Source organism: Lissotriton vulgaris, chromosome 6 (genome assembly GCF_964263255.1).
Source record: "Lissotriton vulgaris chromosome 6, aLisVul1.2, whole genome shotgun sequence".
NCBI classification, from domain to species: domain Eukaryota; kingdom Metazoa; phylum Chordata; class Amphibia; order Caudata; family Salamandridae; genus Lissotriton; species Lissotriton vulgaris.
The window spans coordinates 132,494,911-132,519,939 of record NC_141694.1 but is presented as its reverse complement, the minus strand read 5'-3'; the positions used below and the strand labels follow the sequence as shown (position 1 = coordinate 132,519,939).

The following is a 25,029-nucleotide window of genomic DNA, read 5'->3' as shown; positions in this document are numbered from 1 at the left end:
ACCACTGGAGACACCATCCGCCTAATGAACTCCATCCATTCAGGCTCGCCAACCGACCCCTGTCCCCACCACATCTTCAACAAAGCAGATTCCATCATCGCACCCCATCTCCGTGATGTCATCAACTGCTCCTTCAACTCCGCTACCTTCCCAGAAAGCTGGAAACACGCCGAACTCAACGCCCTCTTGAAGAAACCCACAGCGGACCCCTCTGAACTCAAGAACTACCGCCCCATCTCCCTCCTCCCATTCCCTGCCAAAGTCATCGAAAAAGCCATCAATAGACAGCTTGCCGCCTTCCTTGAATCCAACAACTCCCTTGACTCCTCACAGTCCGGCTTTCAAGCCAAACACAGTACCGAAACCGCCCTTATTGCAGCGACAGACGACATCCGAACACTACTGGACAACGGAGAAACAGTTGCCCTCATCCTACTCGACTTCTCCGTCGCCTTCGACACGGTCTGTCATAGCACCCTCATACAGCGCCTCAGCAACATCGGCATACAAGGAAAAGCCTTAGACTGGATCATCTCGTTCCTCGCCGGGAGAACCCAGAGAGTCCGACTCCCCCCATTCAAATCAGAGGCCACCGAAGTCATCTGCGGAGTGCCACAAGGATCATCACTCAGCCCCACCCTCTTCAACGTTTACATGAGCCCCGTCGCATCCATCGCGCGACAACACAACCTCAACATCATCTCCTACGCTGACGACACCCAGCTGATCCTCTCCCTTACCAAAGACCCTAACACCGCCAAAACCAATCTTCATGAAGGCATGAAAGAAGTAGCCGAATGGATGAAAAACAGCCGCCTAAAACTTAACTCAGACAAAACGGAAGTCCTCATCCTAGGATCATCCCCCTCCGCCTGGGACGACTCATGGTGGCCATCAGCCTTGGGCACGGCACCCATACCCACAGACCACGCTCGTAACCTAGGCTTCATCCTAGACTCCTCCCTCTCGATGACCAGACAAGTCAACGCAGTCTCCTCCTCCTGCTTCAACGTACTTCGTGTGCTCAAGAAAATCTTTTGTTGGATCCGCACAGAAACAAGAAAGACTGTCACCCACGCTCTGGTCACTAGCCGACTGGACTATGGAAACACCCTCTACGCCGGAACCACTTCCAAATTACAGAAAAAACTCCAACGCATCCAAAACGCATCAGCCAGACTCATATTGGACATCCCGCGCCAAGCTCACATTACCGGTCACCTAAAAGACCTCCACTGGCTTCCCGTCAACAAGAGAATAACTTTCCGTCTCCTCACCCACGCACACAAGGCCCTCTACAAACTAGGACCCGAATGCCTCAACACACGAATGTCCTTCTACACACCGACCCGCCAACTAAGATCCTCCAATCAAGCCCTCGCTGCAGTTCCACGCATCCAAAGATCCACCATGGGAGGAAGATCCTTCTTCTACTTGGCAGCCAAAACCTGGAATTCTCTCCCCACTCACCTCCGCCTTACCCAGAACCACATTTCCTTCAGGAAGGAAATTAAAACCTGGCTATTCGATAAATAATGCACCCTCCTCCCCCAAGCGCCTTGAGACCCTCTGGGTGAGTAGTGCGCTATACAAATTCCTGAACTTGAACTTGAACTTAAACTGTTTAAGCTGAGGCTTCCTACATCCCCTTTTCGCTCTAGAAGCGGGTGCCTCACTGGCAGGCAGACTGGGGGCATCTACAGGCTCTAAACACAATGGTGTTGAGGCTACCTCAACACAAGCCTTAATGGGTGTAGTACCTAGGCTAGAGGAATGACTAAGCTCTGCAGGGGGTTCAGTCAGAGGTACAGGGGGCGTGGCCGGCAGACTACCCAAACCTAATGATAGTCGGCGTTCAGCCCTATCAATTTCGACATTGATAGCACTCACTGCTTTTACAAGATAAGTGTCGATGGTTACACCCGCATGCTCAAGAGGAGTTTTATTTCCTTTACGCTTTGACATTTTCTAAAATATCGTATTAAACAGTACGAGCCCACGAACCACAAACACAAAGCCTATTGAATAAATTAAGTATTAATCAAACAATTCAACAAAGTTCTACAAGGACTGTAAAAGGTCCTTTGCCGAAAGGGAGATGCTTTGAGATATTGGGCAATCCGGCTACTCGCAGTCTCTGCAGCTTATCCTTAAAAGCACACCAGTAATATAACTAAGACCAAGAGATGTGGCCCAGCTCAGTCTCGGACGGGCTTAGACGGGCCCGCCCTTGGCCCGGTGCCCTCCGCGCACGTCCCGCGTGGCGGTAATGTGAAGTCAATTATATACTCCCGGTGCTGCTGAGGGAGGGGCTGCGGGTCGGCTTCCTGCCCCGCTGTGTTCTGGGGCTTTCAGCCCCAAGTCGTGCCCCCACAGGTGTAGCGATGCATCTCCCGCGAAGCGAGAGGCGAGAAAGGTTTTAATCCTGCTCCTGCGGGGGTTCTGAGGGAGGTGCTGCGGGTCGGCTTCCAGCCCGCTGTGTATTGGGGTTTGCAGTCCCAAGTCGTGCCCCCACAGGTGTATCGATGGGTCTCCCGCGAAGCGGGAGGCGCAAGAGGTTTTAATCCTGCTCCTGCCGGTGCAGGTGATGCTGAGGGAGGGACTGCGGGTCGGCCTTCTGCCCCGCTGTTTTCTGGGGCTTGCAGTCCCAAGTTGTGCCCCCACAGGTGTAGCGATGCGTCTCCCACAAAGGGGGAGGCGCGAGAGGTTTTAATCCTGCTCCTGCCGGTGCTGCTGAGGGAGGTGCTGCGGGTCGGCTTCCAGCCTGCTGTGTATTGGGGTTTGCAGTCCCAAGTCGTGCCCCCAAAGGTGTATCGATGGGTCTCCCGCGAAGCGGGAGGCGCAAGAGGTTTTAATCCTGCTCCTGCCGGTGCCGGTGCTGCTGAGGGAGGGGCTGCAGGTCGGCTTCCTGCCCCGCTGCGTTCTGGGGCTTGCAGTCCCAAGTTGTGCCCCCACAGGTGTAGCGATGCGTCTCCCGTGAAGCAGGAGGCTCGAGAGGCTTTAATCCTGCTCCTGTCGGTGCAGGTGCTGCTGAGGGAGGGGCTGTGCGTCGACTTCTTGCCCCTCGGTGTTCTGGGGCTTGCAGTCCCAGGTCGTGCCCCCACAGGTGTAGCGATGTGTCTCCAGCGAAGCGAGAGGCGCGAGAGGTTTTAATCTTGCTCCTGCTGGTCCCGGTGCTGCTGAGGGAGGGGCTGTGAGTCGGCTTCCTGCCCCGCTATGTTCTAGGGCTTGCAGTCCCAAGTCGTGCTCCCACAGGTGTAGCGATGCGTCTCCCGTGAAGCGGGAGGTGCAAGAGGTTTTAATCCTGCTCCTGCCGGTGCCGGTGCTGCTAAGGGAGGGGCTGCGGGTCGGCTTCCTGCCCCGCTGTGTTCTGGGGGTTGCAGTCCCAAGTCGTGCCCCCACAGGTGTAGTGATGCGTCTCCGGCGAAGCGAGAGGCGTGAGAGGTTTTAATCCTCCTCCTGCCGGTGCCGGTGCTTCGAGGGAGCGGCTGCAGGTCGACTTCCTGCCCCGCTGTGTTCTGGGGCTTGCAGTCCCAAGTCGTGCCCCCACAGGTGTAGCGATGAATCTCCTGCGAAGCGGGAGGCGCGAGAGGGTTTAATCCTGCTCCTGCCGGTGCTGCTGAGGGAGGGGCTGCGGGTCGGCTTCCTGCCCAGCTGTGTTCTGGGGCTTGCAGTCCCAAGTCGTGCCCCCACAGGTGTAGCGATGCATCTCCCGCGAAGCGAGAGGCGCAAGAGGTTTTAATCCTGCTCCTGCCGGTGCTGCTGAGGGAGGGGCTGCGGGTCGGCTTCCTGCCCTGCTGTGTTCTGGGGCTTGCAGTCCCAAGTCGTGCCCCCACAGGTGTAGCACTGCGTCTCCATAATTCATTTTGTTAGAGGTTTTTAAAAGTCATATAATCATTCTGGAGTGATACACAGATACGTTGTGACTGCACTATAGGGCAATCAGTGTGCGAATCCTTAGTGAATATGGGAGGGAAACCGTAATTACAGATGTACAGCCCTAAGGAAGTATGTGCCCCAATTTAGCAGAACATTCATTATTTGCAATACTTGAGAATGACATAACATGAAGCATTATAAGAACCAATCATTGGGATGCTAGTGAACTGTCAGTAAAAGTACTTGTTCGTGCTGCTATTCTCAGCATAGGTATGAAACCACCACAAACACTGGCCCTGTGAACCACTGCCATACTGCAGAGACAGACGGGTGACAGTCCATGCAGAGCCAAGGAGAAGCATGTTGTATGTGCTGATGGCTTTGAAGACCTGACTTGGCATGCTGGTTTTATGTCTGATGCTTCTCATAGTCGAGGGGCCACAGATAGAGGAAATCTGACGCTGTATTGAGGAACACATAATTTAAGAGCTGACATCAATTTCTGACACACTGTGTCTCAAGTCTTCTACCACCACACCCAAGGCCTGAGAGGGGTGTGAAAGTTCTAATGCTGTGCATCGATAGGATCACTCTGGTTATCACTTGGGGCAGCCAGTGCTTTCAGTGGGATGAAAGGGTGGTGGGGGGTCTCTAAAAGGGACATTGACGCAGATGCGTAACTAGGAATGTTTCCAAGAGGCTTGGCCCACATGGCCTACAAAATTCAAGGTGTGGCTTAAAATATAAAAACCAAAGTCATGTGCTTTACTAAGCATGCCACCATTCCAATATTTGGGCATCTGTGTGTTTTATGTCACTCCATCCATATAACACAACAATGGAAGTACACCTAAAAACAAGCCTGACCAATCGACAGTCCCAATGCTTGTTAGCAATATCAACACTATGGTTTTGTTGTGAATAACTAGAATAAAAAATGTTTCAGTTCTGAAAGTTTGAGACTGAATACATTTTGCTAAGATCTGTGGAAGGGGAGATGTCTCAGTTACTTCTGTTCCGCTTCATACCACTTACCTCTGTCGCCTCTCACTGTGTTGGACACTTTTTCATTGTTCTCCATACATTTTTTAAAATCCTCCATCTGCATATCTCACACATCATTATTTTCCTCTTCAACCCGTTTTGTCACTCTTCTACTGCACACATGTCTGTCCATCTCCTCATATCACCAATCACCCACACAACAAACTCACCAACTCAGCTTTAAGCACTGCATTTTATTTCCATTTGGCACTGTCAATATTTTGACAGCTGTGTCACTCCTTCTCACACTTTCCCATAAAATCAGAATTATGATTGGCACACATATGGCCACTGCTCTGTGCACTCTGCAAAGAGGCTAATTGCATGTGCATTAAGCCTGAACACTTTTATGACCAACTGATCTACACTGTGAGAAATTCACACTACCTTCAGACTCATTTCCAGAGCGCTCACTCATGCCCTGTCAATAACACTCAATCAGAGAAGAGGATGTGGAAAGATCAGAGGAGAACATGTAGGAAAGGATGTGGTGCTAAGGCCAAAACTGCCCACTTTGGAACTGGGGAACTAGGTGTGAGTCTCTGCGCCGGCTCAACATCCTGTGATTTGGGGCAAATCACTTTCAGCCTGTTTCATCAAAGACCCGTTTTGCGAGTCTGTAATAGCGATTCATAAGGAATCGCTATTACAGACTCGCAAAACGGGATTCATGTAGGAATCGCAAAAAAAATGCGATTCCTACACATTCCTTATTTGCGATTAGCAAATTGCTAATTGCAAATAAGGAATAACTCCCCATTCATTCCTGTGGGCCAAAAGGCCCATAGGAATGAATGGGGAGTATTCCTTATTTGCGATTAGCAATTAGCTAATCGCAAATAAGATAGCGATTTAAAGGGTCCAAAGGACACCCTGTAGCACCCCTTAAATGCAAATTTAAACAGGAGTTGCGCACACACATGTCCAAAGGACATATGTGTGTGCAACATGCAACTTAGAAAAATGCTTTTAAAAGCATTTTTCTAAGTTTTCGCTATTTACCACGAGGTTTGACCTCGCGGTAAATAGCGGGCCGAAATGGCAAATTCGCAATTTTAAAATGGATGATGAATTGCATTTAAGGAATCTCAAATAGAGATTCCTTAAATGTAATTCCTCGCAAAATAGCGAAATCGCTATTACCGATTTTTACATTTGGGATGATGAATCCCAAATGCAATAATTGCGCTCGCAAAGGGCCTGATTCTGAGAATCTGGCCCTTTGCGAGCGCAATTCAGCTTCATGAATCTGGCTGTTAATCTTCCTGTGCCTAAAAATGAATGCGACCTTGTGTAATGTAATTGGTGCTCATGTCACGAGCTCAATAGCTCTGGGTCACTTTATAGAACAGCAATAAATAAATAAATAAACAGGCACCCATCCAGATGCCTTGAGGTGACTCAGTTCACATAAAAGAGTCATATGTCCTGAAAAAACAGAAACACAATACATGGAAAAACACATACTGTTAGGGAATGCAAAATGTAATTCAAATGAAATGTAAACAGGAATGGCATTGCTGTTATGGATTACCTTACGGCTTTGTTCGGAATTCAAGAATTGTTTTTCCCTGTAAAGGACATGACTGTAATGCCCAAAAGGGGCCCATTCGAAAGACAGTTTTTATTTACTACTGCATCTGAGATCTGGCAGGACCTGACCCACTTAAAGGTGTGCAGGTAGAACACTTATGTGGAGTGAGTGACAGTCAGAGACTCCACCTGGTCCTTTAGCCCTGCAAATGAATTGCACAAATCTTTGTAGGCACTCTGCCATCCCAGGTCCAGACTTAGAAGTGGGTTAGCCTCAAAAAGCTCAAGCCAGACTTGAGTCAGATGCTTCGTTCTGCCTCATCTCAAAGTTATGTTGGACCCTCAAGCCCATGTGGTTGCTTCTTTATTCTACAGTTTAACCCCATTCACCAAGACTTAAAGACAAACAGTGACATTTGATGCACATTGGGCAAGTGAAAGAGATGCCTATCTACAGGCTGCATTGCGCAACGTGATCTAGGATCAATCCTGACTTTCTGGCTTGAGCAAATAGTGTGATCTTAGGCAAATATTTTATTTTACCATGCCTCCTTTTTCTTCATTATTCCATACAAGAGAACCTTCAAATGTGTGAGTTCAGGAAGTGTAATGCATAAAACTCTCTTGTATTTGAACTAACAGCTATACTGTTGCTCCATCTACAACACAAATCTAGTTCACAAGTTGGGACCACAGGACAACTGACTAGCCTCTGATTTCACTAGTGACAATGTTGACAGGGAGGGGGTTGGGAGGTTGGGGGGTTGGTGGTGGAGGTAGCAGAGGTAATAACATGTTTATAAATTCCTGTTTTAAAAAATAAATATTTTTCGATTTAGTGATATAATCTGATGTATTACTGTGAAACACTTGAGTATGTTAAAGACATTTTATTTTGCACTTTGGAAGTGACTTCATCATATTTTTACACGATGCTTGTTGCATACTTTACTTGTCACATATTTTCAAGGCACGTCTCATGCACGGGCTCTTAAAGCTAAGCCGGACCATGTTAGTTTGTTGACTCGCCCACCTCTAGCCCAGCTCTAGCCAGTCTGCAGCATCAGTGAATTAATGTCACTGTTGCTGCACACAATCAATCTCACTGTCACTGCCAATCCATGACGCAACAATGAAATTATTACGGGGTGTATCCCACCCCATACACCCCCTGAATCTAGGTCCCTGCAAATAACATCACAAGGCGCAGTTCGTGTCTCTCCCAAGTGTGAATGGTGGTGACCATTTTATGGCCGGGCAATGCTCTATACCTTAAAGGCAATCTCGGTTACATTATGTATCTTCTTGACATCCAAGATCTGCTCCACATTAGTGTTGACTGGTTGAACATGGTGGAGAAATCCAAGAGAATCCACTGAAATTCCTTTTGCTCGCGCATAGTTCTGAAGCACTGCAGTTAAAAAGCCTGCGAGTGGAAGATACAAACAGGCATTAATAAAGAGGTACGTGGCTGTATTTTATGCACTCATTTACAGGTGTCTGTGCTATTCTACTGCTGTTGTGAAGAACTAGACTTTCCAAAAAAATCATAAACAAAGTTTGGAGCATCAGGAGAGAAGTCAAAGCAGGAGACAGAAGGTTAAGAATGACCTAAGCAGCCAAGCAAGCTTGTTACAGTCCCCGGAGTAGGATCTAGCACTGTATCCCTGGTGTCTTCACACAGTTATCAACCTTTGGGGATGTCTTTTCTATTGTGGGGAAACAATTCAGCACCATCAAGGATCTTGGAATTTGGACTCTTACCACTGGGAAAGCATGCGACTAACCCAACATCTCATTCTTACAACTTAAGAGTTTCAACCGTACATTTTACAAGCCAGTGTGACCTCCATGTTAGAGTACTGGCTTGATCCTGATAGGATCAGCATGAAACAGATAAAGACTTGGATAACAAGTTGAATGGAATATCTTAGGCTGGATAATGGCTCCCATTTGCTAGGCTGGGGGGGTGCAAGAGAAGGTATGGTAATTTACTAAACTGCCTCCTGGCGATGGGTTGAAAAAAGGAAGGCAGTTAGCTCAGATAGCAGGCGGCAGATATGGAAAGGAGGTTTTAGGTACTTTGATACATGTGGTATGCCCTTTTAAGGTCATTTTGGTATGGAGTTCCCTGAATTTGCCCCTCAGACTCTTCAAAAAGCCAGTCTCTGGTGCTCTAATGAAAGTCTTGTGCAGCACACTTGAGATCGGTTCTGAATTATATTGAACCTATCAAGAAACTTAAATTGGAGTGTTGACCAAGCGGTGCAACAAACGTTCTAGGTACTAATTAATTGAAATAAACATCTTCCGTTTTGCTATTGTGGCAGATGGGAAACTTCATCACAAATGTGTAGAATGCCTCCGTCCGCTGTATTACATGTGCATTAGAGTCTACGGCAGTTGTAATACCGCAGACTGCTTTTCCATCATGTTTTGATGGACTATCCTGTCCAGTAAACTCTAAAGAAGGCCTTCAACCTCTTCATCACAGTTCTGAAGCTGTACTCTGCAGGTTATAGCATGAGACAGGTAACAACAGCATGTGACCAAGCATTCCGCCGACCTACTGACCTTACAGTTTGCCTGGGCTTTGGGAAGTCACCCAATAAGCCTTCACACGGCTGATAGATATTATTTATTATTAAATATGTTTGCACACATAATGATATTAACATACAACACCCAAATGTATTTACTGTGCATTTTTCATGTTTTGACTGACTGTAGTTAACACAGTCTGCATTTAAGATGGCTAAGGCTAGTCTTCCTGTGTAGCTTCTTTTCTTTTCATTTCAGGTGAAAAGCTGCACCAGCACCTTAATAATGTATCATTTGTTTTCGTTCTTATGTGAATGTTTAACTTTACGCAATCCTCGAAGCAAGGAATAATGAGCACCTGCGAGAGAACATCTTGCAACAAATGTATTTTCTTATGTTGAAGAGAACTAAAGTTTGAAGGGCGCTTAGAGAGATTTCAATGCTCTCTAGCTTATTAAACGAATGAATATGTTTATCGGAAACTATGTGCAGGTGTGATAAATGTTGGAAAAGTTATTGTTTAAGTGAATGTAACATAGGCGTGTATTCAGATGCTTTTCCCATCTGCAAGAAGAAGCTTTACTTGATTCATAGATCCTGCCTTTCAGAGGCTTTTCATGCTTACACCTTCAGCCCCAGTTTCCCCCCAACTTGGCAGTGTAGGGTTTCCATTCATCGAATGACTGACATATTTGCATTGACTATGCATTCAAATACTGGTTACTGAACTACAACGAATTTGAGGGTTTGGATTTGTAACTTTGCTAATCTTTTAATAAATCTTCACGGTAGTCTCTGACATCTTTAGGGACCCAATATTTTGATGTTATTGAATTGTATTGATCGACATGTCAGCTTCAGTCTGAACTAAAGATCCATCAGAGAGAGCACAGTCTGAACCTGAGTCTGCACCAACATTTACAAGATGCTCCTTCAGAGCCATTTGGTGAATGATGTCACGATAGGTCTCAAACCCAAGCATACATCATCAAACATAGATCATTCTGGAATGCCCATCGAGTTGCAAGCTGGGTAAAGATAATTGTTTTCCTCTACACTGGATGGGCCCTTTAGGCCTCCTGATCTGTAGACAGAGAAGGACTGGGATGCCTCAAGCATCAGGTGATACCATTCATGCACCCTGTGCACATGAGCTGTGAAGAAGTCCCTGTGAGGAGTCAATATTTATTGTCAAGTTGACTCAGAGGGAGGGGCTGCAGCACAGGTGCCCTGTACAATGCAGCTTTAACCCCTTCGACGCTGATGACGAGCTCAGCCCGTCATGAAGTACACCTCTAGTACGCTCATGACGAGCTGAGCTCGTCATGAACCGCAGGATTTTCAAATCTTCAGCGCACAGCGGGAAAATGCGCCGCACCAATGGTGTTAAAAACATGTTGTTACCTTTTGATATGGTAGTACGGCGGAATGTGAATACCTGCAGTGAAGAGGCCCAATGAGAGCAAGGAACCTTCCACAAACCATCAGGAGGCTGATCCCTAAACCTTTAATACAGTCAGCATTTACAAGATAAATTTACTGCTCAGCCTGCCCCTGTATGTGGCCATCTGTAACAGTCCCATTCACGAATTCCACTAAGGCATTTCCTTGTAATGTAGTAGTCTCTTATTCTTGATACCTTGCGGGAAAAAGAAACCAGAAAGCCAGAAGCTGCCGGGCTGCTCCACAGATTTGCTTCTAGACTCTTCGACGTCCTCTTCAGATACTGTAGTTGTAGTTTTTTTCTGTGGGTCAGTTAAAAGGCTGAACCTGTGTGAAAAAATATACATTCTTAAGTAATGCTGCAAATAAGCCAACAAGCATTAGCAAAGCTAACATGTCTGATTTTAATGTGCTAAAGCATGTAAGGTTAACACCTTACAGTGAGACGAAAGGGAAAGAGCAAACAGAGAGGGCAGAGATGGATTTAGAAGTAATGTAGTTCGTCATGAAACTGAATGCAACCACTCGAGTAGAGGTGGAAGGATACTCCCAGACAGCCAGTAGCATTAGGTGAGAGATATAATCTGCTGGGCTATGCCAAGAAGGGCTAAACAAAGCCTCAAGCCAATGACTCAAAAAAAGAGGCCGTTTGAAGAAAGCCAACTCGGTATATTGTTAACAATAGGTAATTTGTAGCCGTGTTGTAACAACCCAGACCGAAAAAACACAATAAGTACCTTATCTTTGATTCTTCACAACTTTACTAGACATGTGTGCTTTCAAATACACTAGAGGCCTGAGCAATGCCAAAGCCCAGACAAAGGAGAACCTCACTGGGCCTTGAGGTGCAATCCCCTGCAGAAGCTACCTGTTCCATAATGCACACAATTATAAACCGTGCAGGGACATTACTTTAGGGGGATATATAGGGTGGAAAACCCTTTTAATAATTTCACTTTCAGGTCATAGCCAATGTCACATAGATGGCCTTTAAGCAGTGTCGGATTGGTAACGGGGGCATTCGGGCAATGCCCGAGGGTCCGGGGTCCGAGTTCCACCTGAGGGCTGCTTTTGAGCAGCCTGGGGGCTGATTTGTGCGGTGTCTCTGTTGTTCGACTATACCGCCAGCGGCCCAGTGGGTGTCTAAGTGGCCTTTCTGGAGGGAGATGGGCGCTCATTACCTCCCGTTTAGCAGCAACAGGTAGAAGTGTCACCCCTTTCTCTCGCTGGGCCTCCCATTAATGTGGGCATGCTGAGCGGGGCAGGGGGCCTGTGCAGAAGTGGCCTCACTTGTTTTCAGGGGTGTTTCACTAGTGTAAACTGATGCATGCATACCCCCCCCCCCGCTCCCTTTTTATGTAAAATTACGCTAAAGCAGTGATTTGAGGGAAGGCATTATGCAAATATGGGCCGATTTTTTATGGTGCCCGGGCCGATTTTTAATCCCAATCCAACGCTGCCTTTAAGGTTTAGAGGACTGCTCTTCCATAAAAGGTCACTCCAGTCACACCTGGAGGAGACAACAACTGCACTTTGTGATGTTATATACAGGGACTTTGCTTCAGGGGGCTGTATGGGATGGGCTTCCCCCTGTGATAATTTTATAGTTGGGTTATGGCTTTGCAGTGACATTTGGATTGGTGTGCGCAGCAACAGTGACATTAATTCAATATTCCTGAAGTCTGGTTAGAGGTGGGCGAGCCAACAAACTAACATGGAAAGTTCAACCAGAATAGAGCCAACGGTTGCTCTTAGACACCGTGCACAAAACGCACCGGGAAAATATTTGGCAAATAAATCATGCAACAAGCATCATGTAAAACTATGATAAAGTTGCTTTTAAATTACAACAAAAGTATATTTCTTTAAAATGCTGAAGCATTTCACCTTAAGAATCAGATTGTATTACTCCATTGAGAGGTATTTATTAAAAGTGATAGTTTTAAAATATGAACATATAAGCACTTGTGCCCCCTCACCAAGCCCTGACAACGCCGCTAGTGAAACCAGAGGTAAGTCAGTTGTCCTGTGCACCCGATAGGTGAGAAAGCTATATTAAAAATTCGCTTAACAGTATTTTTAAATTGCTGTCTGTAGGCCTTAGCCCTTTCGATGCTCATGACGAGCTCAGCTCGTCATGATGCACAGTTGAGCTGTGCTGATGACGAGCTGAGCTCGTCATGAATAAAGTAATAAAGCAATTTCCAGCACAGGGGGGAAAACGCCTAGCAGCCAAGGTGTTAAATAATGTGCATGACCTCAAACATACATGGGTTTCTCTCTCTGTAAAAAAGAAGAATATTGTCAATTGACTTTCATTGGCAAGTCCGGCTATTGGTCTCTGTGTCTTTTCTTAGCTGATTATGTACCTCTTCAAGGTTTCATTTTCTATTATGTGAATTTTCCTTTAACATGATTCATGCAGATAGAATGATGCAGGAAGAAGGATATGACAAGGCGCAAGGAATGAATTCATGCAAAGTATTTTGAAGTTGTTATTTTACTATTAGTGGAAAGATCATATGAAGAAAGACTGCACAGAATTTATTGTGTTTCGCAGGGGCGGCTCCTTTGCTAAGTCGGAGGAGCATATCCCCACTGCTCTGAGAGCAGTGAAAAATAAAAAAATAAAATGATAATAGCATTGTTATCATTTTATTTTTCGCAGCTGTGGGGCTGGGTTCGGGTTGGTGGAGAAGTGGTGGCACTCCCAAAGTGCACAAGGTAGTTTGGCCGTTTGTCTTGGGCCGGCCAAACAGTCACTCACACTTTGCATGTTGTAATGCACAGCCGGGTGGGGAACATGCACAGGCTCCCTGTCCTCGTCTGAGCACCGAACCACGGTGCTCGGACCAATCACAAAGCTTCACTGCAGCGTTGTGATAGGCTCAGGGGGGGGGGGCTGTGCTTCCTCCTTTCAGGACTCGACAGGAAGAGTAGCAACAATGGAGGAGAGACAGTGGCTATGAAGAGGTAAATTATTTTTTTTATATAGTTTGCTTGTTGTCACCCTCCCTGACCCCACCACCACCTGTTCCCTGTCAGCTGTCACTAGTGTTTTGTACATAGCCATACATATGTTCAGACAGAAAGCAAGATAAGTATTTTTATTTTTGTGTTACATCTCATTTCGTAAATCTGATGGTGACTGAATGATGTATTTAAAAATATCAAAATCTATTTCTATAACATGTATTGTTTAAAACAGTATAAATGGACTCGAGATTCTTCTGGGGTTTTCTTTTTTCTTTAGACTTCTTTCTGCTCGAATCTCTCTCCTTCTGAGTTGCTTTTTTCAATGTGGAGGTATTTTTATAGCACTTAAATTTTGTGCATTTGCTCGTATTTTGAATATTTGCTGTATTACTGCTTTAGAGCTCAGCTGAGGGCAGGCTAATGCTTTACCTACCTACAAGAGTCACACAGTTGGCTTATTTGAACTCGTTAGGCTTGCTCGACAAGTGCATAATTTACAGCTCTTTCTCTCTGGGCACACCTGTTGTATTTTTTCTTGTGAAAAGTATTTTGTTACATATTCTGAATTACTCGGTTATGTCTTTTTAATCCGGTTTGTTTCTTTGTTACCTGAGACGTTTTATGTCATGAGCAAATCAACAAAATTTCTGCTTAGTACTATTTCTGCCTGCTACATTTCTGCTATATCTCTAAGTACATTTACTAAATATATTAGATGATAAAAAGACCAAATGAGAGCCTTTTGGTAAATTCTGTTTTGCACAATTTTGAATCCACTTTGCCTTCCACTGTTTCTGCACATCGACTTTTTATGGTAGAAGAAAACCGCTGATAAAGATTCTTATTACAGATGGAGCAACATTATAGTCTGTTAAAGGAAATATGAGTTTTTTTGTAAATGGTACTTCCTGAACTCTCCTATTTGAAGGTGCTCATGCATGTCATAATGATGAACAAGGAAGCATGGTGAAATACAATATTTGCCTAGGATCACCAATATTTGCTCATGCAGAAAGATAGGATCATGGATCTAATTTAGGGGTTGCCAAAGGACTCAGCTGCGACTTCTGGTTTGCCTCCTGCAACCCAGAGCACTGCAACCCCCTGACCTCAGAGGACAGTATCTAACTTGGAAAATAATCATTTACTGTTGCAAGTGGTGGTTTGTCTCTGTGCCTCCCACTACCCCATAGCTTGTGGAGGGAATAAGAGAGAAAATCAGGAGAAAGAGGGAGAGGAAAGAGAGAGAGAGGGGGGGAGAGAGAGAGAGAGAGAGAGAGAGAGAGAGAGAGAGAGAGAGAGAGAGAGAAGAGAGAGAGAGAGAGAGAGAGAGAGAGAGAGAGAGAGAGAGAGAGAGAGAGAGAGAGAGAGAGAGAGAGAGAGAGAGAGGAGAGAGAGAGAGAGAGAGAGAGAGAGAGAGAGAGAGAGAGAGGTAGGTAAAGATAGACGACCTTGAGGCGAAATAAGGGTAACTTAACGAAAGGAAGAAGATACTACAGCGAGACTGGTTATAGATCGAGAAAGAAACTAAGACAGGAGGATGTATGTTTGAGAGAGACTAAGAGGGATGAAAGCAACACAAATAACATTCTGGCACAGACAGGTGAGAAAGTGTAGATAAGGGAGCAGCAGCGGATTCTACATTAGGGCTCTGGGGATGCACCCCAGGGAAATAATTTCCTTCACATCCCTGTACAAATATGAAATACATCGAATTATCTAGAGATTCAATAATATCTCTAAACAAATTGATGTATTTAAGTCTGGGCTGTCTGTCCCAGGCTGCCTGCCCCACCTCGCGTTGAAGCAAGAGACAGAAGCCAGGCAATAAATCAACTTTCTGAGCTGTGACGCACAATGTAGGGCTTACTGTTCTGAAGCCCTTTGTAATGAATCATTGGCATTGTAGTCTATGGCAGTATCCACTATAGACCAGTGATGCTTTCAGCATCATGGCTTAGGACGGGGGCGTGGCTTGGCGCACAATGGCGATAGACGTGGTAGGGTAGAGCTCCGTCCCGAGCTCCCCTTCCCCGGGCCGATTCTCCGTCACCAGTATCCTGATTTGGCCGAAAAACTGCGAGCGGACCCGGAGATAACCCCCGCCCATCCATCCTCCAGGTTTGGGACTGACAGAATGCTTGGGCCCGCACCGACGCTAATGAGGAGACCTTAGCCGCACTGGATGAGGCTGGCCCGGCGTGCCTAACTACGCGAGACCGGGGCCCGACGGAAACGCTAGGCCCAGTGTCGTGGCCTACTCAGCGCCTCACTGCAACACCCGGCGACCGCCTCGCCCTGGGCGCTGGACTGGTGTGGCGGCTTCCCCGCTCTGGTGCGCCCACAACTACCATCATCATGGCGGGGCGCTGAGGCGCTACTGGAGCGGCCGGGTGGAGGCACCCGGCGGACGCCGGCGGCGGAGCACCGCACTGGAGGGGGGCGGAGGCTGTGGCGGTGCCGGGTGAGCTACACTGGGACCTTGCCCCAACAAACACACTGAACACACACCTGGACGTGTTGGAGAGGGATGCGCCACTCCCTTGGTACCGGCGGGGCCTGCGTTGGGGAGTGACCGCCTGATTGTCACCGAGCTGTGACCACACGTGGCTGACCATGGAGGAAGAGGAGCACCGCACGAGTGCTGCCGGAAGAGACGATCCCCTATTAGGTGAGGTGCCTGGGCACACGAAGACGATTGCGGGGAGGCAGCAACTACTGGTGGCTCACAGGAGAATAGATACTGCTGAGGCAAACCGGGGCCTGGAGGAGGGTGCTCTCCCTTGCTCCCCGGGGCATAGACACTGCTGAGATGAACTGGAGCCGGGAGGAGGGTGCTCTCCCTTGCTAGGCACCGGTGTGGCAACCCCAGCTTCGCCGCATCCCGCACCCACTGACCACAACAGCGGGACTCGAAGTGAGGCGGAGAGGCATGATTGCCCCCATGACCTTTGGGAGCGACGGGCCATCATCTGGGGACATGCTCCCATGAGAGTGCAGAGTGAACAGTGACGGGCGTCCTGCGCCTCACACCGCGCTGCCGACCAGCGACACCGCTGCACCTGCGGTGTGCCCTTCCTGCCTGCTCTATCCTTGTTGACTTTGTACAGGCGGTTACTGCCGCTGCCTGCGGCCCATTTGGGACGGCAGTGAGTGGACACCCTATCGATGCTCCTGTTGAGACCGTGACAAGTCCCACCGATCACTTGGGAACTGAAGACCTAGTGGCTTGCCAGCTCCTGAGCCGCCGCTGCGGCCTTCCCTTGAGACCTGCCATCCTAGAGCACTGTGGCCACACACACGCACTGCCTTGCCCATGTCTTGGGGGGGTAAAGACGTGCACTGGGACCGGCAGCACATTCACGAAAGGGAAACAGGTTAAATCGCCACCTACAATGGATGCTGACGTGACGTCAAAATTGGACAGTGTACTGGCTGTAATGGAACGTCTGGAAGAGTCCCTCCAGCAGACTCGCACCTCCCTAGAAACTAAAATTGATAGTGTGGCGATCTACCTGTACCATCCAAGGCTGACCACAAGAAACTGCAGGACCGCACCACAACATTGGAGGGCACGGTGGCTGATCTGGAGCCCCGGGTGAGTCAAACAGACAAACAAGTACGGGACCTCCTCAACAGGGTTGAATTTCTGGAGGAGCGTGCTGAGGACGCGGAAGGGCGGGCACGGAGAAACAACATCAGACTGGTTGGCATACCAGAAAAATGGGAAGGGGCAGACCCCACACGACATGTGGAGGACTGGTTGTGAGACCTCCTGCCGGAGGGAGCGCTATCGCCGTATTTTGTGGTGGAGAGAGCCCACCGCGTGCCCACAAGACGCCTCCCGCCAGGAACTAACCCCAGGCCACTGATCCTTCGCGTCCTCAACTACAGAGACCGAGACACCATCCTACGCGAGTCTAGGAAACTTGGCAACGTCCGGATAGATAACGCCACAGTGATGTTCTTCCCCGACTACACCGTTCAGGTGTAAAGACAGAGACACTCCTTTTTGTCGGTGAAACGGAGGCTGCGGCAGGCGGATCTTAAATACTCACTCCTCTTCCGGGCTCGACTACGAGTGGTGGCACAGGACAAAACGCACTTCTTCACCAGTCCCGAGGAGGTCGAGGCGTGGCTGGATGGTGGAGCGGAGTTGGCGCCTCGGAAGGCACAGGGAACTGTTACCATGATGCGCTCACGAGGATCGAGAAGACGTCGCAGGCGCAGATCGCCCGCGCCTCACTGTTCGCAGGAGACGACGACCAACTCCCCACCAGCGAACCTTGTCTTGCAGGAACAACAGGACGCACTGCGCAGGGTAACGGAAATCAGCGGCTCTCCGGCACCGTCCTCTGCCCCGCACGCCAGTCCGCGCACGTTCCCTAGTGATGACGAGGCCATCTACGGAATACCAGACTATCAACAGTCCACAGTCCCACCTGACATCACGCCACAGACTGCGGATTTGATCGTTTGAGGGAGACCCTCCGGAGTCCTCCGACCACACACACGGCTGCGGCTGCCGTGTCAATGTCACCTTTGTTCGCCATGGGGTGAGTGATGCTCGGCGGCGGCGGGAGAAAGAGGACACCCTTGCTCTGCGAGAGATGGCGATGGTGACGGCGTGACGCAGTGAGTAACATCGTGCAGACATTACACGCACTTGTCCTATATCACTATGACGCCACTCCCCCTCACCGTGGTTGCTGGTGTCCTGGCAGCCCTCGGCCAGATACTGCTGGAGGTGTGTGCCCTTGCACGAACTTTCCCACTACCTTTTGTATCTGACAGACATTCTCCTTCTGCGCTGGGTGGGCTGATACCCGGCGAAGCCTGTTAGCTGTGGCCTTCCTTTTCACGGCCCGAGGTGGGACGTTACCCCTCTGTGAACAATACTGTTGTATCGCTCTTTGTGCCAATTGCTCACCACCCCCTAGAACTGTTTAGTTAACTTAACTCACTTGAGTGTTTGGACGGCGGCATGTTGGGCAACCGACCATTTGGTATTTTCTATTGTATTGCCCTTTATTGGCGTTTTCTGTTCTTTTTTATTCCATCCCATTGCGACTGTGTGGGCCACTTCTTATCATACATGCAGCACTGTTTTGAAATGAGGAGGGCGAGGGACCAGGGGACCTGGAAGGGGCCGCATATGAGGAGCTGGGAACGACTATTGGACATAGGGCTTACCTAGACGATCAACATGACTGAAATCCAGATGTGTACCTGGAATGTCAGGGGCATGCATACACCGTCACGGCGGTATCAGATCTACTCATCTTTAAAACGTCAAGAGATACATGTCGCGCTCTTGCAAGAAACACACCTAAACAAAACAGAAGTACGTGCATTGCACCGCAGATGGAGTGGGCAGTTGTACGACACGGAGTACTCCTCCTTCGCCCGCGGGGCGCTCCTGTGGATCCGCCCTGGAACCCCCTGGGCGGTCTCTAGCACTCACATAGACCCTGATGGCAGATATGTGGTGGTCCAAGGCAGATTGGATGGACAGTAGAAGGTACTGGCCTCCCTGTATTCCCCGAACACTGACCAGGACAGCTTCTTCGCACGCCTGTCGACGACACTGGCGGCATGGCATGGTGTCCAATGGATCCTGGGGGGAGACTAAAACTGCATTTTAGACGCGGCACTAGACCGCTCCTCCCCGCCGCCAGCTGGCACGCCGGCGCACGGCGCAATGAAAGCACTGGTCAGCTGGGCCGCACAATGGGACTTACACGACGCATGGCGGACACATAACCCCAACACACGTGTATATTCCTATTACTCGGGCGCACATGATCTACATGTGCGTTTAGACAGATACATGATGTCCACTACCTCCTCCCCCTCATCACTGACACACGGTACATGGGCCGTACACACTCAGATCATAACCCACACATACTGGCCATAGCCTGGGAGCGCCCACACCCACCCATCCCTACATGCAGGATGCAACCAACCCTTTTATTAGATGCGGCCTTCCGAGATTCCCTTACGACGCAAATCGCGCAATATTTTGAAGATAACGCAGACACGGCGTCCTCTCCTCAGATTGAATGGGACGCCTTCAAAGTCGTGATTCGGGGACACTGCTTGGGCACACAGGGGCACATGCGGAAGCAGCTAGAACATAACTTGACTCGGCTGGAACATGACCTGCTCTGTCGAGAACAAGAAGCGATCGGTGGCACTACCAACCCCCTGGCAGAAGCGCAAACGGAGCACGCGCACCTCTTAGAGCGCCTAACTTTGCGGCCCGCTCAGCGCGCACACATCACCTCAGCGACAAACCGGGCAAATTGCTATCCTGGCTGATTGCGCAAGAAGATCACGCGGCCCCGGTGTCGGTGATAAACACGGAAGAGAGGGGGCTACTCTACACACAACGCCACATACATGAAGCCTTCACGGCCCACTACAGAGCCTTATATGGCTCCCGACTCCGAGTTCCGCCTTCTGACATAGTGGAATATCTTTCTGACTTACCAATGCCACGTCTGCCTGTTGCACAGCAGGACGACCTCGGAGCATCGCTCACATCTGAGGAGCTCCGCATAGCCATTTTCAGCCTGTCTAACGGTAAATCCCCTGGCCCAGACGGGCTACCAGCTGGATTTTATAAAGCTGGCTCGGAGCTTCTCATCCCCGAGCTTTTGAAAATGTACTCTGCAGCCGCGGAAGACTCCTTCCTCCCTCCTACACTTAATGAAGCCAATCTTATATCCATTCTCAAACCTGGCAAGGACGGCACCCGCATGGGCTCTTATCACCCCTTGGCCCTCTTGAACACGGACCACAAAATTCTCGCCTCTGCTCTGGCCCAGCGCCTGGCCCCTCTGGTCCCGACTTTGGTACACAGCGACCAAAATGGCTTCGTTCCGACACGCCACACCTCTTATAACATCCGCAGGCTGTTCCAAATCCAGGAGTATGCCACTCGACACTGGCTGCGAGCGGGATGCCTGGTACTGGACCTTGAGAAGGCATTTGATTCTGTAGAGTGGCGTTGATGGAGAAATACGACCTGGGGAGTGGTAACAGGGACATGGTGGACTTGCTGTACCAGAGGCCCACAGTCCGAGTGCGCATTGGTAAACTGCTGTCTGATGCTGTTCAAGTGCGACGAGGCACCAGACAGGGCTGCCCCCTGTCACCTCTATTGTTTTCCCTGGCAATGGAACCTCTTGCCACGATACTGCGGGTGCGGGGGGCTGAGGGGGGCATACCAATGGCAGATGGGGTCCATGCGATATCGCTTTATGCGGACGACCTGCTCCTCTATATCAAAGATCTGACCAATATCCCGAGATCTCTCACTGACATCTTCCGGACCTTTGAAGCTATGTCAGGGTTAAGAGTCAACTGGTCCAAATCAGGAGCCTACCACTTTGGCCCGGACACGCCAAAAAGCGATGTCCGCCTTGGCAGAGAGAGACTGCAATGGTACCCCACTACGTTCCGGTACTTGGGGATCCAAATATACCGGAATCCTTCGGACATACTGGATGGCAACTTGATGCGAGCGATCGCTTCCATTCGTGCGCAAGTGGCCTTCTGGAGAACACTGCCCCTGAATGTGCCCAGCCGTGTGGCACTGATGAAAATGATTGTCCTCCCGCGGCTATTATATTATTTTGCCAACATCCCGACTTATGTCCCCACCAAAGTTTTACGCGAACTGGAGGTCATGCTCCGTGGCCTTATTTGGAACGCAGGCCGACCCCGCGTAGCACTAGCGAAGCTGTACATGCCCACTGAATCGGGAGGCCTGGCGGTCCCCAACATGGAGCTGTACTACCTAGCAGCGCAGCTGCAATGGGTGTTGGGATGGTTGAGCGGCAGGAATTTGGGAGACACTGCCACGGACACTAACGTCTGGACCCAAACACAAACGTGCACTTTATTCCATCCGCTGACCCGTGCCCCCCGCCCTACCCAACTGCACTTAGCAGTGGCACGCAAATGCTTCTTGAGCTGCCTGAGGCTCAGTGGAGCGACGACACCCTATGCTCCAACAATCCCCCTCCTGGGTACCCCCAGGGACACTGGGGTATTGACGGAAGCGTGCTGGAGGGTTGGATACGAGCGGGTGTGGAGACGCTGGGAGACCTCTACGCAGAGGGTACCCGGCTACCTTTTACGGACCTTGCAGCAAGCACGGACCTGCCAGCTGGGCAATTCCTATTACATGCATCCCTCTTACATACACTGACAGCCGCCTGGGGTGAAGTATATGAAGAGCCACCAATGCATCTTTTCATACAATACCTGCATGTCATGGGCAACGGTACTCACGTGGTGCACTGGTTGGCACAAGCCCTTCTGACCCATACACAGCACTCTACCTTGCCGCTGAGAGACAAATGGGCGAGAGATAGAGGGAGAGATTGGACCGACAAAGTATGGGCAATGGTGCTGGTTGGCCCGACCAATGTTCCACGCAGCCCCCGTTTCAAGGTCATACAATTTTACATACTGCATCGCGCTTATTTATCACCCGATAAAATTAATAGATATTTATCAGTCACTAATGTAAATGTGTGTGTCTTGTAAAGCGCACTGCTACCCGGAGGCGTCCTGGCGCTATAGACCGCTGGGGAACCCGTCCTGGCTTTCCCTGTGAGATGTTCCCTCCTGGGTATCTCCAAGGTGAAAACAGGCATCCCCGGCGTTTGTGGGGGGCCGTTGTGGAGATGAGGCAAGCTAATGCCCAGAGTTGCCGAATGTGATCCCTGGTTAGAGTAGGCACGGAGGCGAGAATTATCGAGTCCGCTGACCCTGGTTCACGACCCTGCCGTGTCGGGAATTGAACCCTGGTCCCAGGCCGTCCTCTGCTTCCGGGTCTGCCGCCTCTAACCAGTGAGCCACACCACTCCACTGCATGCCAGCGCTGTTCCCTGGCTGCGGCAGACTTTTTACATATGCTCTGGCTATGCCCGATATCCAGACATACTGGGACGCGATCGTGGAACTGCTAACGTGCAGCACTAACGAAAATGTGCCGCGCACGTGGGAAGCTTGCATTCTAGGACTCTACAAACGCACCAAACTCAATAAGGTACCAGCCAGGTTTTGGGACTTGGGACTTATCACGGCCAAGCGCCTACTCACCAAGTGCTGGAAGGCCAACACATCCCCACATGTTCAGCACTGGTACACGTCTTTTACCAACTGGGCGCGGGCGGAAAGTACAGTGCTACACTTAGAGGAAACAGCGGGAAATTCCCCATTGCACAGCTCTGGAATGACGCACTGAAGTCCTTTCAGCAGGAGAGTTCGGAACGAGGGATCACCTGAGGTGGACCGTACCAGAACTAGCTTCCTGGTCTAAGACACGGCGGGGACACTGGGTGCCAGTGGCCCCCCCACACCTTTCTCCCTTCTACGACATGGCCCATGCCACGGCTTTTGCCACTATAATGTAATCGCACCACACTTGCAGCCCCTCACGCTCAGAATCATTGGCGCTTCTCTGCCTACCTGATACAACAGCACAGTTTCTCAACCTCCCCGTTTTCTAAGAGACAGAACTTCGTCCCGCTCTTTCTGTGTGACTGGCGCGACTGTCACACCCTTGAAAGACGGCATAAACGCCCCTGAAACAGCCCCCCTCGCGCCCCTGCTACTATCTCGACTCATCCCGACCTCATATTATGAGGCCCCATCTATTGCTGCAACCCCACCCTGTTCTCGTACCCACAGACGCCCCAACCCCTTGAAAGCCCTTTCCTTTCCACCATCCCCTGTCACAGTTCATGTACTTATTTACACGTTTACTGTATTCTGAAAAACAGGACCTATTACACGGCTAGTTGGGCACTGTGTACCATGCGAATGTGACATTGATAAACGCATCTCTGCTAATACTTACTGATTCCTCTTTGCCCACGTGACGCAAGACACGTTCCACGCAACTCGTGGGGTGTGGCTGAGGAATATGCTCTACAATCGCACGCAGACAGCCCTACGTTATAACTTCCAACCCTGACTATCATAGCACCACCTGCACTGTTGGGGGGTGGTGCACATATTGAGACACCTGACATGCCGGGTACGGCTACGAAAATTACTTCCCCTTACAGCCACTAGATACGACTACTCCTTTGGATTGGTGCAGCGCACCATTGCTCTAATTGTCTGCTATACCTCTTATATCGCATGTGACTGACCTGTGATTCTCATCATTCTGATTTCACTGTCTCTTATTGTCATGGATGTTAATCATAGTTGATCACGGACTGCTGGCAGTATATCCAAGTCACAGGAGATACATTATCACATAAACAACAAAAAAACGCAAAAGCCATAGGCCTTTATATTCCTCGAACTACCTACGGTATGCTGTATACATGTTTTCTACTGTAATGCCGCCGGACCCCAGGGTTGTCGGCTACAGCGGCTGTGTTATTCCACTATTAATCCATGTACCTTATGCTGCAGACAGCCGGCCCATAGAGGTTGTAGGCTTTGAATCGTGTTATTTGCAACATGTACAATAAAGGTCTTTAAAAAAAATAAAAAAATAAAAAAATCATGGCTTAGGACGCTGGAGTCTCCATCCCTGAGTGAGCTCAGCCGTCCGTCATTCTTCGTCATAGATCCCACCCTTTCCCGTTCATCACACGAAGAGGTGGGTTTTGGCGCGGCGTTCTCTGTAATAGTAAGTGTTAGAAGGCTAATTTTATGTTCTACATATTGTGCTGAGACCCCTTGCAATGCCAACCTCCCCCAGTGTGCCTCCCTAGGCTCTGGCTGCAAGTGACTGGCCCATTAAAAGTGGAGCGGCTGCCTTTGTTCCCCCATGTAATGGATCCAAAAGACGAGCAGGCCAGGATTCTTTCCTTGTGAAGTTGATCCAAATTTCCAAATAAAGTGCAAAGCGAGAAATATGTGCTTACAGTAGACCGTTATCTATGACAATAAAACTGGCCCAATCCTCATGCTCTTAACAACATTAATGCCAAAAACATGGATCAAGTTACTAACAATGATTGTTAAAATCGTTAAGGCAGTGCATGTCAGCAATTTAGCTCCTCTCTTATTTTAAGTTTTACTTAATCTTGCCTTCCTCAAGAATTAGCTATTTAATCATGTTGTGTTTCTTTCTTTATTCTTTTTCTGTGCATACTTCAAGCTGTGCAGGTGTTTATGAGGGGCTTTGATTGAGAGTTCTGACGCTGAAGCCAAAGCTAAGTGCCTGTCAGTGGTTTGGCCTTTCTGCAGAGCACGCAGAACAATGGTCAAGTATTCCAGCTGTAATTGCAATATTGTCAAAGTGTGGGTGAAGGGGTGCACAGACGGGAAAATATTTACAGGGAAAAGTTAAAAAATTGCTTAAATGTGAGTGAGTGTGGTGTATGTGTGGAAGTGGTGAACTGAGGGGATGCAAGGAGGTGCATTCGGGGAAAAGTGAAAAGAGGGTGCTGAAGAGGAAAGAGAGGTGGTTGAAGATCTGCAGGTCTTTTTTTCAATGTTTTTCTCTGGAGGAGGATCCAGCCTGGACCCCCACGTTTGTCAGTTAAGCTTGCCCAAGTCTCTCACTACACGAAAGTCCTACCAAACTTTTACGCCTCACCATTTTCAAATGTCACCAGCTGCCACTGG

At 49.1% G+C, this 25,029-nt stretch overlaps 1 protein-coding gene across 1 annotated transcript in view; it reads right to left on the bottom strand.

Moving 5' to 3' along the window:
• Nucleotides 1-25,029, bottom strand: part of DNAH14 (dynein axonemal heavy chain 14) — a 1,270,113-nt gene that overhangs the window by 45,141 nt on the left and 1,199,943 nt on the right. The window contains exons 83-84 of the mRNA XM_086926153.1: nucleotides 10,637-10,767; nucleotides 7,728-7,882 (exon numbers count right to left, since the gene is read on the bottom strand). Of these exons, the coding sequence (XP_086782279.1) occupies nucleotides 7,728-7,882; nucleotides 10,637-10,767 (286 nt within the window). The remainder of the gene's footprint in view (nucleotides 1-7,727; nucleotides 7,883-10,636; nucleotides 10,768-25,029) is intronic.